This window comes from Copadichromis virginalis, linkage group LG9 (genome assembly GCF_057382275.1).
Source record: "Copadichromis virginalis isolate Kocher_CV1m ecotype Utaka linkage group LG9, C_Virginalis_male_GT1.1, whole genome shotgun sequence".
NCBI classification, from domain to species: Eukaryota; Metazoa; Chordata; class Actinopteri; order Cichliformes; family Cichlidae; genus Copadichromis; species Copadichromis virginalis.
This window is the reverse complement of record NC_140626.1, coordinates 34,204,612-34,222,948: the sequence shown is the minus strand read 5'-3', so window position 1 is coordinate 34,222,948 and position 18,337 is coordinate 34,204,612. Positions and strand designations below refer to the sequence as shown.

At 42.3% G+C, this 18,337-nt stretch overlaps 1 protein-coding gene and 1 long non-coding RNA gene across 2 annotated transcripts; one reads left to right on the top strand and one right to left on the bottom strand.

Annotated features, from left to right (window-relative positions):
- The first annotated feature begins 5,675 nt into the window (after window positions 1-5,675).
- Window positions 5,676-16,326, top strand: LOC146702373 (coagulation factor XIII A chain-like). The gene is made up of 17 exons (XM_085469251.1): window positions 5,676-5,723; window positions 5,801-5,906; window positions 6,105-6,281; window positions 7,748-7,996; window positions 8,897-9,015; window positions 9,107-9,214; window positions 9,855-10,029; window positions 12,053-12,191; window positions 12,324-12,427; window positions 12,505-12,593; window positions 12,673-12,826; window positions 12,935-13,044; window positions 13,466-13,631; window positions 13,712-13,866; window positions 14,203-14,339; window positions 14,419-14,524; window positions 15,428-16,326. Exons 1-17 carry the CDS (start codon window positions 5,676-5,678, stop codon window positions 15,470-15,472), a joined length of 2,187 nt encoding a protein of 728 aa, XP_085325377.1. The 3' UTR covers window positions 15,473-16,326.
- On the bottom strand, window positions 7,892-11,322 carry LOC146702374 (uncharacterized). The gene is made up of 4 exons (XR_014922405.1): window positions 11,056-11,322; window positions 10,199-10,266; window positions 9,832-10,027; window positions 7,892-8,027 (listed from the first exon to the last, which is right to left on the bottom strand). It is a non-coding gene; the product is annotated as an uncharacterized LOC146702374 (long non-coding RNA).
- Window positions 16,327-18,337: the final 2,011 nt, after the last annotated feature.

Here is an 18,337-nt window from a genome sequence, read left to right as displayed (position 1 = left end):
GATACCAGCAGTAGACGTCCCCTGGCTGACTGTGTGTGTGTGTGTGTGTGTGTGTGTGTGTGTGTGTGTGTGTGTGTGTGTGTGTGTGTGTGTGTGTGTGTGTGTGTGAATGAAACACACATGGTGGGGATCATATCTCCTCCTCCTGCTGACGTCAGCTGGATGTGAAACCAACTTCGTTGCTGCATTTTAACACAGATGTTTCCCCGAGGCTCTGCAGCACACACACACACACACACACACACACACACACACACACACACACACACACACACACACACACACACACACATCAATTTTTTAAATCAATGTGATCTCCTTTGAGGGATGTCAAATTTGTGTGTGTGTTTGACCTTGTTCCTTGACTTTGACCTTCAAATGCTGCCGTCCAATCCGCAGCGGGCACAGAGCTGGACTCTGCTTCCTCACCTCCTGCCCCACTTCTGACTCTGTAAGAGTCATCAGCGCCCCCTGCTGGTGACCACAGGAAACCGCATCATACCTCCCAGAACGAACACGTAGTGTTGATTCTTCTTCTTCTCTCTGAACCAGCAGGGGGAGGGGCCTCACCTCCACAGGTAAGCATGATGAGATGTGTTTCAGGTGTTCTGCTGTCTGCGTGTGCTCAGCAGGTGAATCTGGCCCTGTAAGAAAAGGCTGTGGCATCATCGTCATCACCCCCTCTGCCTCCGTTTGTTTTCTCAGTGAGCTGCGCCATCTGCTGGCAGAAACACATAACTGCAAGTCAGAGTTCCAATAAAACGATGCTTTCAGGTGGGCTCGCATATTTATTCAGCTTCGTGATGTAACCCCGCAGAGGAGGTTTTGTCTCTGGCTGGAACTGAACCAGCAACCTTTGTGCTCTTTAAGTAAGTGAAGCCGCTCCCCAGTTCAAAGTAACCAACTCACATGTTCTTCATGTATTTCTGCTTTTATATTTGATGTTTTTTCCTTTTCTTTCACATTTCTTACTTTATATCACACGTTTGTTTTTATTTGACACGTTTTAACTTTTCATGTTTTTATCCTGCTGCACAGTCTTTCTTTTTTTTAAATCCTCTCATTTCCTTTTCCTGGACTCTTATGTAACAAGTTTATTCCACATGTGTACAAATACTTCAATATTTTAAATATTTTAAATATTTGTACTTTAATTTATTTTAAATATAAATATTTAAAATAACTTCTTCTATTTGAAATTATTATAAAATATGTATTTATTACTGACGCTGAGGCCTGCATCGTTCATCACGTCTGCATGTAAAGAGCAGCTTGTTTAGACAGTGAGACACAAAGTGAGAAACCTGACGAGTCATCTCTGACTGCAGCAGATCAGTGATGGTTCCTACTTTTGTTTCATAGTTTTGTTTTTGGCTTTCAGGCCACATATTTGTCACTGCGTCGCTCGTCCAGAGTTACTGTCACCTTTTCATTAATCAGCATTTTTTATTTTACTGTCTCATATTTTTTAGAGCTTATTTCCTGTAATGTTTCAATATTTTTATGTAATAATTTTAATAATAATTTTATCCTTTTTGTCAGCAGCCATAAACTGATTAAAGGTTCACCTGAAGAGTTCAGCTCTAAGTTTTTCACGCTGTTTGTTATTAAGTGGTGCGAGTTCTTCTTCTTTTGTCTGCATCATGTTTGCTTACAGCTGTGAGGTGACCTTTGACCCTTGACGGCCTGCTGCTCGTTAACGGTTTTCTCGGTCATTCTGAGATCCTGTTTCTGATTTTTACTCCTCTAAAGTTAAAATGTTGAAGTCACCCATTAAAATGATGGAATATTAAAAACGACAAATCTGATTGTTAATCTCAAAAACTTGATTGGTTGGTTCTTTGTTAGTTTATTAGTTAGTTTTGTGTTTGTTTGATTGGTTGTCTGGTCCTTTTTATAATATTCAAATCTGTATAATAATCATTTGCCAAATCTTGTAACTTTTACAACCTTTTCTAAATTTTACTTTTGTCTGTTTGTTTTCTCGCACACACACACACACACACACACACACACACACACACACACACACACACACACACACACACACACACACACACACATATATACTAAAGCTAGGTATCTGTGGAAGTTTCTGTGGTGAACATCTGCTGACTGGTGAGTTTCAGCTTGTATCTGTTGACTTTATTGATAATGTAGTCGACATGTCAGAGGAGCTGTGTGACCTCCTGCTCTCACTTCCTCTTTTCCTCCTTCTTCCTCTCTTTCAGACACCAGTCGACCTCAAACAGCTCCTCTAAACAGCATTTATCTTCTTGACAGTTCATTGTCGTCTTCTGTCCTTGTTTTTATCTGCCTTTGTTCTGCTTTCTGCCTGTTTGTCCTTCTGTTTGTCTCTTTTTTCCCTCAGATTTCAGATCTGCTGACAGACAATAAAACCCTGAGCTAGTCGTGATGACTCAGACGGGGTGAGAGACGGTGACTGTCCTCTGGGAGACAAACGGGCCTCCAATCAAAAATCATGTGTCATCATTTCATCTGGTGACTGATTACACATCACATAAAACGATTATATCTGTAAAGTAATAAATAAAATACTTCAGGTTTATCTGGTGGCCGTAGTTTGTGAGCTACAAGCTACATGACAACAATAAAATGCACTTTTGTTTGCAGTGTATTTGATCCTTTGATGTCCAGTTTTTAATGTTCTTGATTTTTTTGTCTCTTCATCAAAGAATATTTCTTTATTTCTGTTCTTTTCATCCTGTTTCATAGCTTTGTGTCAAACATTTCTGCACCTATTACCTCATAATATTTACAACATTACAAGTTCTGCCGACCCTAAAATATCACAACTGGACTTAGTTTGGAAAGCTTTTTTCTCAGATCAGTGTCACGTTTACGTCTTAAAGTAAATTCGTTCTGGTCCATATAACCAGCACATCATGTCCAGCTTATTGAAGATCATGTTATCGTCCCATTTTCCAGCAAATCTGCAGGAACTTAGTGATGCTGTCACATCAGTGTGGACCAAAACAAAATCTCTGCTCAGCAACTTTGTGAATCTCAGAGACAACAAACTAAACCAGAGAAAGAGCAGAGGGTCCGAGCCGGTGCTAGCAGGGTGTAGCTGGTGGAGCGAGTGAGGACGATGCCACCACGCTGCTCCACCTACATGCTGTGACATCTTCCACAGCATGTCCTGGTTCTGCAGGAGGTTTCTTCCTGTTAAAAGGGAGTTTTTCCTTCCCACTGTGGCCAAAGTGCTCACAGAGGGTCATATGATTGTTGGGTTTTTCTCTGTGTGTTATTGTACGACCTACTGTACAATATGTTGTTGTTATTTGGTGCTGTATAAACAAAAAGCTTGGTCACATTCGACGGCGGCCTGCTGTAAGGTTTCATCCTGTATCATAACATAAAGATTTTCCTGATTTTCATCGGCCTCCACAAAATCTGAGCTTCTGTGTTTATGAACATCTGCAGACATCCGAACTGAATCTGCCTGACAGGTTTTAAAAATGATGTTTTTGGGAGCTTATTTTATTTTAAACAGGAGGTTTAAACTCAGAGTTAATCATATCTGAGCTTTTCTGCTTATTCTAGTGTCAGGCACCAAACAGGAAGTGGCTGATTAGACCAATCAGGAGCAGCGTGTCATGTCAGGGCGACCTGATCAGAGTCAGAGGAAACAGATTTATGGAAGCTGCATGACTTTCTGTTTTTAACATTAGAGCATAAACGTCTGCAGCACGGTGGGAACGGCTGCAACATGAGTGCAGAGCAGGGTTTGTTGGTTAAGGTGCTGAAACCAGCTGATGGCTGGTCAGCAGTGTTCAGCAGCATCACACTGACTGTTGCACATTACACACAACAAATTTTAAAACAGGCGGATTTTTTAAAACAAACATTTAAAACAGCAAGAAATAAAGACACAAACTCAAAGTTCACGTCTGAGCCACACAGCGACCAACAAAAGTCACCAATGTGAACATAAACCTCTGTCCTCATGGTGCAGTGTATTACATTATGTTGAGGGTCACTCCCTGCAGACAGTAACTCGCTACATTACGTTTGTCACATAATTAACAGTTAACAGTATAAACCTGAGGCACACGCGATCTTTGTGTTAGTGTTTGTACAACTACACAGAGAAAAGATGAAAACCTGCCCGAAGAGACTTTAAAGCGAGTCTACTTCAGAAATGGAGGCTGCTCGTCACTGCGTTTGAAGCTCAGTCTGGGCTAGCTTTGCCTTAGCATGCTAGCCCAGACTGTAGCCCAGGGGCCGACGTGAAAGTGCAGATGACCGAAGAACCTCCAGAACCCAAGTACTGACATCATTGTACCTGTACTATGGTCACTGCAGCAGATCTTACTTTCACATAAATACAGCCTCAGATTATTGCACCGTGTGTTTATCATTTAACAAACACTGCAGCCTGTGAAAACCATCCTTACTGCTTCAACAGGAATGAAGTATCACCCAAGTGCTGGTGTTCGAATGCACTTGATCATCATCAGTGTGAGCATCTCAGTAAAAGCAGATGTTTTCACAGTGTGTATGTGTGGAGCTTTCAGGTCTGTCATCCTAACCTGAGAAAGATCTTTTATTTGGAAAACATTAAAGACGGCGTCAGTCCTCCCAGGAGCGAACATCAGACTGTGGAACGCTCAGAGAAGCCCCAAACAACCCAAACGGTCCCAGTCAGCATGTTAAAGGTTAAAGTTCATGACAGCACAATTAGAAGCTTCCTCTCTCTAACAAGAACATGGCAGCATGGCTTAGGTTTGCAAAGCTGCATCTGAACGAAATAAGAACAACGTCCTTCAAACGAGACCAAACGCGGCACAAACACCTCAAACAGCTTCAGCACGCTGGAGGGAGGATGATCTGAGCGCACACCAGCTCGTCTGTGTCCCACAGCTGAAGCTCGGACCAGTCAGCAGCACGAAGGTCCGAGCGCAGCAGCACGAACGCTGCAAACCTCAACGAGGTGAAGCAACGCCGTGAAGACTCGACCAGAAAACAAAGAAAAAATTGAACTAGAATTTTATTGATTTCATATACTTTAACCATAGGATTCAATCACGTTAGCAGTTTTGTTTCTGTTGGGTTTAAGATGGTTAATTCAGTTTGTGCTGCAACTAAAATCTGAGAATTTCTAATGGAAGTTTTGAATGGAGCCAGAGGTCAGCGTGACCTCCGCCCACTGTGGGTGCTACGACATGATCGGGTGGGTCAAGGCCACCTACTGGGTCATGAGCTGTTCAGTGCGAGTCCTCAGAAGTGACGGGAAACCCAGTGTGTGTGAGTGAAAAGAGGAAGTGTGTGTGGCTATAAAGTGATGCTGAAGTCGACTCGATCAGCACCTGATCAGAGACGCAGCAGGACGAGCTCCTCTTCATCAGAGCGGTGAGTGAAGCTCGAGCAGAGGTTGTACCTGCTCCCGCTGCACTGACTTATTTACTTACAGTGTAAATAATAATTATTCATATTTTACATTGGAAATCATTCTTACATTATATTGTTATTATTAGTTTTTCTATTTACATTGTAAATAATTGTCGTCTTTCATTTTAAGTAACAGAAAGATACATAAGAATATATTAAACAATACGATGCTATAAACTCCGTGTTTATTTCTTTCCTGCACTTTTGCTCTCTTTTTCTTTGACCAATCACCCCAGTGTAACCTTTGACCTTTGACAACCATGACTGGTCCAACCGCTGAAACCCAGAAGGGGCGCTACGCCAAGCCGGTAGCCTCACAACAAAATTAACAGTTCATTTTGAATTTAACCGAAAACGAGTGATTGCCTGACTTTTTTTCCTCCAGCTGCCGACCTCCAACCTGTCATATTCAGATGTTGTTCCAGAATTTGAACCTTTTGAAGGCGTTGCTGAATCTGAGGTCACGCCCAGAGCGTTTGCACCTGGTGGAGGTGAGACCCGCTTGCGTCACCTGTCTTACAGCGCACCTGCTCATTTCCAGCCCTGTTGTTTTATGTTAGCACCTCCTTTATCGTGTGGCGGGCCTTGCATTGTCTTGTTGTTGAGTACTCTGCAACACTCTGAAGCGAGGAGCTGTCATGGCTGCCAGTCGATGACCAGCGTCCTCTGCTTTGTCCCCGCCCCCTCAGTGTTGCTGGAGGCACTGAAAATCAACATGTGTCAGGACGTCAACAAGCCGAAGCACTACACCACCGACTACTACATGCAGAACCTGGTGGTGCGCCGTGGTCAGGAGTTCGTCATGCAGGTGACCTTCAACCGCCCGCTGGCTCCGGAGGACGACTTCCACATCGAGTTTACGATTGGTGAGTTTGAACTCTGGGCTTCGATACTCTTCATGTGCCGTAGAGCTTTTAAGGCCTCAAACTTCGTCTGTCCAGTGCTCTCAGATGTTTTTAAGGACACGCTGCACACCACGCTGAGATATGCAATGTTTTCACTGGAAGTCACCTCGTTGGTGCAAAAATACTATTTAACATCAAACTCTGTTATCGTTGGTATTTTTCATAGAGTAAAATAACGAAATTGAAACAAATGTTTGCAAGAGGCTACTGATGCAGTTTAAAATTCCCTTAATTTTTAAACATTTGGTGTCTTTTTACGCTTGCATGATTCGTATGCTTGTTGTGAGACCCCCCTGCCATATTTCAGAGAATCCTCAAAGACCAGTGTGGCTTTGGTTTTGGTATTGTTGGGATTATAGTTTGCCTTAAACTGTATGATGGCAGCTTATCCGTCCTTTTCCAGTTTGGTGAACAGTGAACTGTTTAAGGTTTCCTCCCCACCTGCTCTACCTACCTGAGCATTAACAGCGATCAGGAACTTGTAACCCGGACACCTGCAGATCAGTCCAATCGAGGGATTTTGTTCACACACAGTTTTTAGTATCTCAGGTCATTTTTTCTCATTTTGTTCCTCTGCCTGGTCTGAGTGTTGCTAATTAACATTTTCCTCTAAACTGACACATGTGTGTGTGTGTCGGGGGGGGGGGGGGGGGGGGTGCTCCCTCATTAAGCAATTAGCTGATGAAGAGACGCTCGTTAACAGTCGCCCACTGAGCAATCAGACGGCCGTCAGTTCATTAAGCAGCTTCACATTCGTTTGGCTGCTTAATTAGTACACAGCTCTCCCCACGGCCCGGCCATTAGGAAACACTCCATGTTAAACACACAACTGCAGAGCTGACAGATGTTCACACACATCTGGCCTCAAATACACGAACTGAAGTCTTTAAAATATAAAAATGTAACCTGTTTGACCAGGATTTTATGTATTTTTATGTGTTTATTTTTATTGATGTAAGGTAGAAATAACCAACTCCTAAAAATGTGTTTTTAATAATGGATTGCATTTATATAGCGCTTTTCGGGACCCCTCAAAGCGCTTTACAATTCCACTATTCATTCACTCTCACATTCACACACTGGTGGAGGCAGCTACGGTTGTAGCCACAGCTGCCCTGGGGCAGACTGACAGAAGCGAGGCTGCCATATCGCGCCATCGGCCCCTCTGGCCAACACCAGTAGGCGGTAGGTGAAGTGTCTTGCCCAAGGACACAACGACCGAGACTGTCTGAGCCGGGACTCGAACCGGCAACCTTCCGATTACAAGACGAACTCCCAACTCTTGAGCCACGATCGCCCCAACGTTGTAACGTAAAAACATCCCATTGCATTTTTCTTATTACAATGAGAAATGATGCCACGCCTCTCTTTGGAAATGATTTTTTCACCTGGATAAATAAAGAATTAAAAAATAACTCTTCCATCAGGCTCCGATCCTTCGCCCAATAAGGGCTCCCTGGTGATGGTGACCTTCGGTAACCGTGGCAGCAGTTCGTGGTCAGGCCGGATTCTGCAATCTCAGGGTACATCTGTGATGTTCGGCATCACACCAGATGCCGCCGCCATTGTGGGGAAGTTTCAGGTGTACGTGGCCATCTCCACTGGCATGGGCATGCAGCGCTCAAAGAGGGACCCCACCACTGACCTGTACCTGCTCTTCAACGCCTGGTGTCCAGGTACCATTTCCTCTGTGCTTACTGCCCCCTGCTGGTAGAGTAAAAGTAAAATCATGATCAGAATCAGTGCAGCTTCATCTGCACCTCAGTCTGCCAAAGATAAATGACATACATTTTTCATTGCATAATTTTTCATACATCTCATAGTTACACAAAAGTGACCCTTTATAATAATATCAAAGGTGTGAAATATCTGTCATAGCTCTTCCAGAGTTTGTCAGACGTCCATCATACCTCTGACAAATGTGTCAACGTTTTCAACCAATTGATTCACCTCATCAGGCAAAAACATATCTCAGATCCCACTGTTCGCACTGATGACCTTGTTTACATTTATAATTTATCGTCAAGCCTGTCACGATGATCACTGATCCATTACTTGAGAAAGCAAACTCTCCCTCTGCTTTAAAATGCCCTTTAGTTAAACCACAAATATACTGATTACAGACAAATATCCAACCTCCCGTAATATTTGTACAAATGTAGTGGTTTCTTAAAGAAAGATGGAAACAGTGGTAAGTACAGTCTGGTTATAGAACATTTTAGAGACTGAATGAGGCCTTCAATACGACAGATCATAAAATCCACATTCACCAGCAGGAACAGTGGGTTGTTGATCATCTGTGGAGATTGGGGATCAGTGAGGTTTCTGTGGAGTTCCACAAAGCAGGCGTCTTGATCTGGTACATTTCTTCTTATCCATGCCGCTGCTCAGAAACCTTATAAGACAGCTCAGCATTTGTTACTATAGTTATGCAGATGACACACCGTTGTATTTTTCTGTGGATCTAGATGATAATGAACTCTAGGTCTCTGTGTTTGACTGACATTTACAAATGGATATCACGATGCCTTTGTAGCCAAATGAAAGTTCTTACAGCAAAGCGTTTCTGTTTGCAGACGATCACGTGTTTCTTCCTAATGAAGCAGAAAGACAGGAGTACGTCCTGAATGATGAAGGGATGATCTACCAGGGTTCATCTAGCTCTGTGGTAGACCGTCCATGGACATTTGGGCAGGTAAGTACAAATACTTGATCACATAAAAACAATAAAGTAATTTATTGATTAATTTATCAGCTTATAATTAATTAAAATGCACTCTTTGCAGTTTGAGCGCGGCATTTTGGACGCCTGTATCTTCGTCCTGGATGCGTCTCAGATGCCAATCTACGACCGGGGCAACGTTGTCAAGCTGGTCAGGGTGGGATCTGCCATGGTGAGAATACAGAGCCTGAGTACTGATTAACTGTGTCACCACAGTCATAGCAATGGGAAAACGACCTCAAGTTAGCTATTTGCACTTTTTCAAAGATCAAAATGCAGTTTCACCCTATCTTCTAGATTTAAGGTGCACTTACAGGACAAATAAGTCAATGTTTGACCAAACACTAAAAGAAATAGGGTGAAATATTCAATCTAATGTCTTGATTTTAAGACTTTGTCGTTGCCTTGATGCAAGCAGGTTCTGGGTTTCAACGGGGTTTTGTTTTCCCCTTGCCTGGTGGGTTTTCTCTGGGTCCCCTGCTCCAGTCTCATACCAGTACATTAAGCTCTTAAACTGCACAAGGTCAAGAAGAACAAATGGGTTTAGGCAGGTCAGGTGGGATTTTCACCACATGCTTTCAAATCAGGTCGGTTCCTTTTGTTTTGGCCCAACATAAACAGAACTGAACCTAAAGAAGTCACTGGTGAACGTGATAGATTGTACAAGACCGGCTGCTGTAGGGTACAACCGCTCAATGAAAGGTGCAGCAGCAGGACCTTGTGGGGTACCACACCAGAGATGAGAGGTTGAATTCCTTAAAAAAGAGAAGTCAGTTATTTTTTGCTGACCTTTGACCTGCCCGCTCCTGCAGATGAACTCTCAGGATGATAACGGTGTGATGGTTGGGAACTGGAGCAATGACTATTCCATGGGCAAACCCCCGACGTCTTGGACTGGCAGCACCAAAATCCTGCTGCAGTACGCCAACACCGGAGTCCCAGTCTGTTTCGCTCAGTGCTGGGTGTACGCTGGAGTCTTCAACACCTGTAAGCATGTGCTCTGTTTACTTCATCCCGCCTCACCTCCTCAGAATCAGCTGACTTTTAACTGCAGTAACTTCAGCATAAAATGTTACCTTCATTCTGTGAGTACTTTCAGACTTACAGGCCCTCAAACTACATAGGGTTAGGAACATATTGGGTACTTTTTACTTACTTTTCCAGTAATTTTATAAGCTTCATAACTTCATAGGTTCAGGAGCTTTCAAACGTTACATTTCAGGGCTGAAAAACACATTTAAATACTATTAAAAAATGCAAGCAAATCAATTTTACAATTGCTCCAAGAAAACGATTTTTAAAAGAAAGACAATAAACATTAGAGGAACACTCAGTAATTTTTTAATGTAATTTAATAAGAAAATGATTCTTAGAGGAAGCTAAATATGCATTCTTATGAACTGATAAGCAATATTTTAAAAATATATAGGAACAAGTTACTCCATCATATTTAAATAGAGGAGCCGAGGAGAACATCTCCCTTCTGACTTTACATATATATAGTGTGCCAAAGGCAGAGGAGAGGTGAAGTTGTTCACATCATCTGAGAGTCCCGTTTATCAAAGAAGCAAAATTGCAAATGACGAGAACAACGCCACCGACATCGCAATGAAATTTCATTCATTTCTTCGACTGAAGTCAGGGCTCTAAAAACAAAAACATGCATAAACATGCTCATTTATTCCTGATATTATCACAATTATCACAAAATTGAACATGTGACCCTCCCGTCTCCAGATAGCTGACAAGTGCCGGCTAAACAACTACAGCTAGCTATAAGCTAAAATTATGCTAGCTAGCGTTAGGCTCAAGCATCCTAACAATCACACTTTCCTTCGATAAACAGTTTGATAACATTAACAGTTTTTATGAGAGTTTATTCACTAAGTATTGGAGTCCAACAAATTTGCATCCACTTCAAACGAAGTTTAATTAAAGTTTGACTAACAGGAGCTAACAGAGGCTAACAGAGGCTAACAGTGCCAAAAATGGTGGCGCTTACCAACAACTCACCTCACTATTCTTGTCATCTGTCAGTGAGATTCAGTGACTGAGGTTAATACTGGACCTACAGCCTTCCACAGATTGGGAAAAACTCCAGGGCGGATCCAGTTCAAACAATAGTAGAAACACTCTGGGGAACAGTCTAATTGTGATGTTTTTGGTTGCTCCTGGCTGACTAAAACATGTTTGTCCTATAGCAGCAACTGTTGCTTGGATTACACACTTCTTTTGTGAGGAGTAAGAAAACCAAACTCAGCGTACCGATATGCAGCAGTGAAAATTTTTACACGCTCTACCTTTTAAATGTTTTCATCATATGAGATGGGCAGCTGTTTGCCCATCTCAGAAAAGTTATTTGGAAGGTTTTCTTTAAACCTAAATATTGACAGAAGGCTCCTCCTCTTGCTATGATTCCTCCCCGAAATTTCACCTGGATCTCTCCTGTACTTGAAGTTGTGAGGAATCAGAAATGTTGGACAAAAGTAAGAATTGTGTAACTCAGAAAATATTCATAGAATGAAGGTTAAACTGTATGGCTTTATTAAAAAATTACAAAAGTATTGGTACGAAAAAGAAAAAAAAACATCTGTTGATATGAGGGGTCGGTCTGCAACTTTTTCACATTCACATTTAATATCCCTGCTGTTTAGCCATCCATCAAAAAGATCTAAAACAATGACAACAGCAACAAAAACTCTCAGAGAGACCCAACATGACTACAGTGACCACATAACACCTTCATAAAAAGACTCAAACTAAGTGAACTGTCATGCATGTGTAATTACACATGCTGATGATGATTTATTTTCATAAGTGTTTGGCTCATTACATTTTAGAGTTTACTTGTACTGATCTACTGTACAAAGATATTGATTATGCAACCATTTTATTAGTCTGCACCACAGATCAAATTAGGCTGTGGCTCATTCAAGGCACTGATTGAAATTCTGCAGGAACAAAAACCTGAATAAACAATGTAGCTTTTATATATTTCACATCCTTGCAGTCCTCAGATGCCTTGGCATCCCAGCAAGGGTCATCACCAACTACAATTCAGCTCATGACAACACGGGCAACCTGAAGACTGAACTCATCTTCAATGCTGATGGCACCCCAGACAGACGCAACACCAGGGACTCCATCTGGTACTGTATCATAATTACAATGTTCCTGTGAGCTTGGTTTGGGAAAGACTTCAGTGCTGGACACCTTTTCCCATGTGTTTGAACTCGAGACCAGCGTTGGGAGTGCACTAGCTACACTGCCTCTCTCTGCAGGAACTACCACTGCTGGAACGAGGTGATGATTAAGCGTCCTGATTTGCCGCCCGGGCTGGAAGGATGGCAGGTGGTTGACTCCACGCCTCAGGAGACCAGTGACGGTGAGACAAACAGATGAGCGCACAGATTAAGAAACAACAGTTAAACAGAGAGCTAACAGGTCTGTGCTTGTTCGTAGGCTTTTTCCGCTGTGGTCCAGCACCGGTCATTGCCATTAAGGAGGGTCACGTGTGTTACCCGTTTGACTGCGGCTTTGTGTTCGCTGAGGTTAGCGAAGCATAAAAACCAATGGGACAATATCTGATCAGCACAGAGTTTCACAATATCTTGAAATCGTTTCCTCCAGGTGAACAGTGACGTGGTCTTCCTGAAGAGAGATAAGTACGGGAATCTGACTCCCTTCAGAGTGGACAAGACGTACGTTGGAGAGAAAATTTTAACCAAAGCTGTGGGCTCACAACAACAGAACAACATCACAAACACCTACAAGTACCCTGAAGGTAACAATCACAGGGCATCAAACCCAACAAGCAAACACAATTATAAATAAACTTTTCAGTTTATTAATAAACTGAATCAGCTTTGATGTTTGTGCTTTTTTATTACAGGAAGTGCAGAAGATGAGGCGACCATGGCCCGGGCGGAGGGGTTCGGCTGTGAGAGGGATCACAGTGATGTGCCTGAGGATGACCTGTCTGTCACCCTCATCGTGGAGCCGGTAACACACCTGTCTGCTACCTTCACATTCAAATTGTGCACTTGTAGAGCACAGTTCACTTTATTAGGAACACCCCGCTAATATTGGGTGGGACCCTGTTTGCCCTCAGAGCCTCTAATTATTCATGCAAGGTGCTGGAAAGGTGGCCCATCACACAGTTGCAGCACGTCTGATACATCCCAAAATTGCTCCGTTACACATCTGTTTACTGTGGAGACCATTTAAGTACGATGACAGTGCATGCCACGTGAATGAGGAGCCTTTCTACCAAGGAAGGATCTCCACATTCTGCTTTACTTTGTCTTGTTTAGTCTTAAATAAATCCTTTCAGCCTGAGCCAAAATCGAGGCATTTAAAAGCATAGAAGTCCTGAGGAGACCCAGAACGCATGTGGCTCACTTGGCTCTCTCTTCATCTGCAGTGTGTTATAGGTCAGGATGTGCAGCTGGTAGCGACCTTCAAGAACCAGGGTAAAGTCCTCAGAAACGTGACGGCTCACCTGGACTGTGACATCATCTTCTACACTGGAGTTGTGGCCAGTCACTTCAAAGACATCACCTTCGATGTGACTGTGCTGCCCTACCAGAGTGAGCTCCACCAGAATCTTGTTGTTTTAAAGTCTGAAGATTTGGTGATGAAGGTTTTAGCATTTCTCTCTGTTTTACAGGTTATAGTGTGCCGTTTAAGATCCCAGCTTATGAGTACCAGACCCAGCTGAGCTCTCAGACCTGCCTGCGCTTCATTGTGAGCGGACAGTCTGATAACCTACATGTGCTTGACTTAAAGGTGCTGGAGCTGCAGACCCCGGACCTCAAAGTGACGGTAAGGCTCACAAAGGCCTAATACATGGCGAGGTTTCTTTCATCAGTCAATTATTTAGAACTGTTAAATATCTCCAGCAAAGCGACCAGAAAGTTGGCTTTAAAAGGGGGAGGAGCTAAAAGGATGTACTGAAGGGCTGCAGCGAGGCCCGTGATAAGACAAAGAAGCATTATTTTGAACTGTGATGCATGTAAAGCTGCTCTAGTAGAGTCCAGGAATGAGAATGTGGATCTGGAAATTAGCAGAAGGGGTCCGCTTATATTTGTATGTTTTTCTGTGACAGACTGTGCTGGACACACTTTGTACAGTGACTGTAACTTTGGACTCTTCCTCTAGTTGAACGGGGAGCCTCTGCTGAACCAGGAGATGGGTGTCAAAGTTGAGTTCACCAACAACTTCGGCTTTCCTCTGCGTGGCGTCAATCTATCCCTCGAGGGAGCTGGGCTCATAGGTCCAAAGTCTAAATACTACAGGTAAACACGCCTCGGATGCTGTGTGCACTGACGGCGGGATGTTCTGTGTGTTGAACACTTTACTCTGTGTGATTTTCAGAGAGATTCCTCCTCAGGCTACCATCACCTGGCAGGAGACATTCATCCCTTGGCTGCCTGGACTGCGTCGGATCACGGCGTTGATGGACTGCCAGGAAGTCCGTCAGGTAACCAGCACAACCTGACCTGTAGATTCTCGCCATTAAAACCAGAACGGCTCCAGTTTCCTCCACCCGCCCTCTTACTTCCTTGAAATTGTTAAGTGTGGTTACAGGTTGGTGTCCTCAGAATATCCTCTCAGAGCCTCCAGAGGGCGCCGAGACGCAGTGTTTTATTTTGGTTCAACACATAAAAGACTGATTTGGACCATCAAACACAAGCACTCTGCTACTGCGTGCTGATTGGTCGGATAAGCACTTGAGACGACAGATGTTAGTTAAACCATGCCACTGGGATTTTATTTACCATAATTCTTTCATTTTTTATTTAGCAATTAATCTTATTAGGCATCTGAACGCAGTTTATTTGTTTTTTATTTAAAATATTATCAACAAACTATAATTATAAGCAGGATTCAAACAGCTACAGTAAAACTACAGACTACAAACTTATAAACAGCCGCTCAAAGTAAAACAATGCAAAAAACTCAATCTTAGATGTTAGAATCATAGTGAACTCATATTATTTAGCATTTTGTTAGGTTTTGATTATATTTAAGATAAGATAAGATAGAACTTTATTAATCCCTCGGGTGGGTTCCTCTGGGACATTCGGTTTCCAAAAAAGCACAGCACCGACAGAAGTTACAGTTACAGAATGTTATATATATATACACACACACACACACACACACACATATAAATACAGAGACAATATAAATAAAATATACGAAGGGGATAAATAGAATAAATAGGAATAAAAATAAAAATACAAGTGAATTGCACATTTCAAGTATTGAGTCTATTTCATTATTTTTTGGATATCCTGCCTCGTGGTGTTTGATATCATGGAAGTGTGAAAGTTTGTAACGACTGTTTTCATGACGAGCTGATCTGTTTGTCTTTACTCAGGTGTCTGGATTTGTTGAGGTCAACATCCCTTACCCTGCAAAGTAATCACCATTTCCACCAATCAGCACCACTTCTGGATGAGTGGGCGGAGCCAAGAAAGAGCACAAGTTACCGCTTTAATGATCGCGTTTACAAATCAGTTTTGAAGTACAAATGTAACTTTTTTTAATTCCACAGATTTCACAGAGGTTTATGCAACTTTTTAAGATCAGAGTTTTTCCACTTCTCTGATATTGAAGCAGCTTTATTTCTTACCATCTATAACTCCGCCTCCTCTGGATGGCTAGAATAAACTACACTTTATGAAAATAACATAACAAATAAGAATCGGAGTTTTCAGTCGCACTTCATTTGGCATATTTGAGAACAGATTTTACAAATCAATGAAACGTAAAATATCTAAAAATATTTTAGATTCAGAAAATATCCATTAAAAGAGATTTATTACATAAAACCTACAAAATGGAGTTCAATATGAGCTTCATGGTTAAACGAGATGTTTGGACCTCATTTCATTACCTTCATAATGTGTTTGAAGTTTGTGTCATTTTCTGTCAGTGGACATTTAAACTTCATCAGAAAAATCCCCGAGTTTGTAAAATTAGTCGCCGATTGTTCACAAATGATTTTCTGTCTTGTTATGAACTTTTTGAACAAACAAAACAAGTTTGAAGCTTCAATAATATTTAAAGGAAGAATAAGGTTTTGAGCTTTATCATTAATGACACAAATGAAAAACCAAACTCACTGCAGTGCCCAGTCACCACTAAAATGATCGTTTTCAGGTGATGAATTTCTCCCAAACCTGCACTCTGACACAGGGAAACTCTGTAACCTCGTCTGTTTTTTTACCCTCCTGATTGAAAACCAGTGATTTGACTCTTTGCTTTGTGCTTTGAATGCCTTTTAACAATGCGGATGCTGAATACTAACAATAAAAGCACATTCAAACCCATTCAAGTTGTCCATTAAGATCTTTGTTCACTGGAAATAAACTGAAATGAGACCACAGGAAAGGAACCGCTCGTTTAACTTTAGCAGCTTTTTCTGGTTTCATGACTTCACTCACGTGTGTGTCCTCTCACACAGCAAACACTTAATCATTGTCCTATCTGTGCTGTGAAAATATAATCCAGTTTCTTTACAGACTCTGCTGTTTATTCTTAGCAAAAGCAGCAAGTTTTAGGTAGAAGATGTTAGATAAAGATCTGCGTGGCCTCTGAGAAACCATCATCAGGTCATGTCTCCAGATAAACATTAAACACTTAACACAGACAGGAAATCTGCCCTTTGGACAAACACTGGCCTCATTATAGCTGCTGCTCTTGTTTGTTATGTAACTACAGGTGTGTAGTACAGCAGACACACCACTAGAAGGAGCTGTTGGCTCTTCGTTTGGCCCCCTGGTCCACAAACCAGCACATGCCGTTCACCTGTATCATTCAGTGGCCTCTTTCTGTAAGAAAAAAAGGAAGCAATATTTCTTCATCCTTGCATCCGTGTTGTTGTTGTTATAAGGACGTTTTCTAGCAGCTGCTTTGAGCTTTGTTATACTGACAAAATGAGAAGTGGTTCGATGGCGTGTTATTGATCTGCGTGGGTTTATAAAGAACTTCTGCTGAACTTCCAGAAACCCGCTGCAAATGAAGACGTCCACTGCTGCTGTGTCAGCTCACATCAGCCTCATCAGTGATAAGACATACAGACTGTCCCTGTGATGTTCTGCTGTATTTTCTGTATGTCATGTGTGTAACAGCTCAGAGAGCAGTGTATACGCTGCATATCAGCATGATGATAACAAAGCTCACGTGAAGTGTCAGCAAAATACTGACAGTGCAAATCATCCCTGTGTCCTGTGCAGAAGTGCTTAAACCTGCATTTGCCACCAGATGGCAAAAGCTGTGGTTATAGAAGCACTTCTGACCTGGAAGAAGCCTACATCTTCACCTCTGTGAACGGTTTCCTGCTCAGTGTGTGCACTCACTAACTCATTTTGGGTCACACTAAATAAAAACTTAAATCTAGTTTATACATTTTGGGTATGCCACGTGTCAAAAAGAGGATTACCTGTGGTATAAACCACCAGGTATCGTCGCAGCAGTTATGTCCTTCTTTCCTAACCTCTGTGGGTCTTACAGCTAGCTGGGGATGATATAGGCACCTTCGCTGGTGTGATTAGGCAAAGGATCAATACGGGGTCCACGACCCTCGTAGGGACACTCCCAGTAGAGCTTAAAAGTGTGGGACTCTCCACCAATCGCTCTTAAAACTAAAGAGAAGCTTCTTGGATGAGAGGCGAAACGTCTTCAAGAAAAGTAAAGAAATCCAGACACGTTTCTTTCCAAACTTCTGAGACAGCCATCAGTTGCTAAAGAAAAGAACTGTGTCCCAAATGGTTGGCAGTGGTCCCTGAAGCATGCAGAAAAGCTTTGGTTGGTACCAGATTAACAAAGCTGCCTGTAGTTTTTCATGTTTGTCTGCAAATACTCGCTAACTTTTAGCTGAGCAGTATTAGAAGTGGAAAACGTGTGAAACAAAGGGAAAATAAAGGAGGTTTGCCTTCAAATTAAAATCGGAATCATTTTGGATGCAGCCCTCAGGCATAACTTTCACTTCCCTTACTGTCAGAGGGTGACGGGACAGTGTTTGTAGAAAGGTCTGGCAATTCCATTCAAGCAGGGACTGCAGCAGTAGGCTAGCTACTAAAGTAAAAACAAGGAAGTTTTTGTCAGCCACTCGAGGAATACTCTTCTTTTCCCAGTGCAACCAGCAGTAGTCTGATTGTTTCACACCAGTCTTCAGGCCTGTGTGGAGGTTATCAGGTGATCCTACTTTGACACCATGATTTTCACGTATCCAAAATTGTGAATGCGTTAACATCTGGCGATTAGTGGCAGTGTGTCTGAAAAC

Excerpts from the sequence above, each read along its gene's own strand:
- LOC146702373 (XM_085469251.1), top strand. The coding sequence starts at position 5,676 with ATGACTGGTCCAACCGCTGAAACCCAGAAGGGGCGCTACGCCAAGCCG. Across the intron at positions 7,997-8,896 it reads CTTCAACGCCTGGTGTCCAG|ACGATCACGTGTTTCTTCCT; the intron begins GTACCATTTCCT and ends TTCTGTTTGCAG. Across the intron at positions 12,594-12,672 it reads GCGGCTTTGTGTTCGCTGAG|GTGAACAGTGACGTGGTCTT; the intron begins GTTAGCGAAGCA and ends CGTTTCCTCCAG.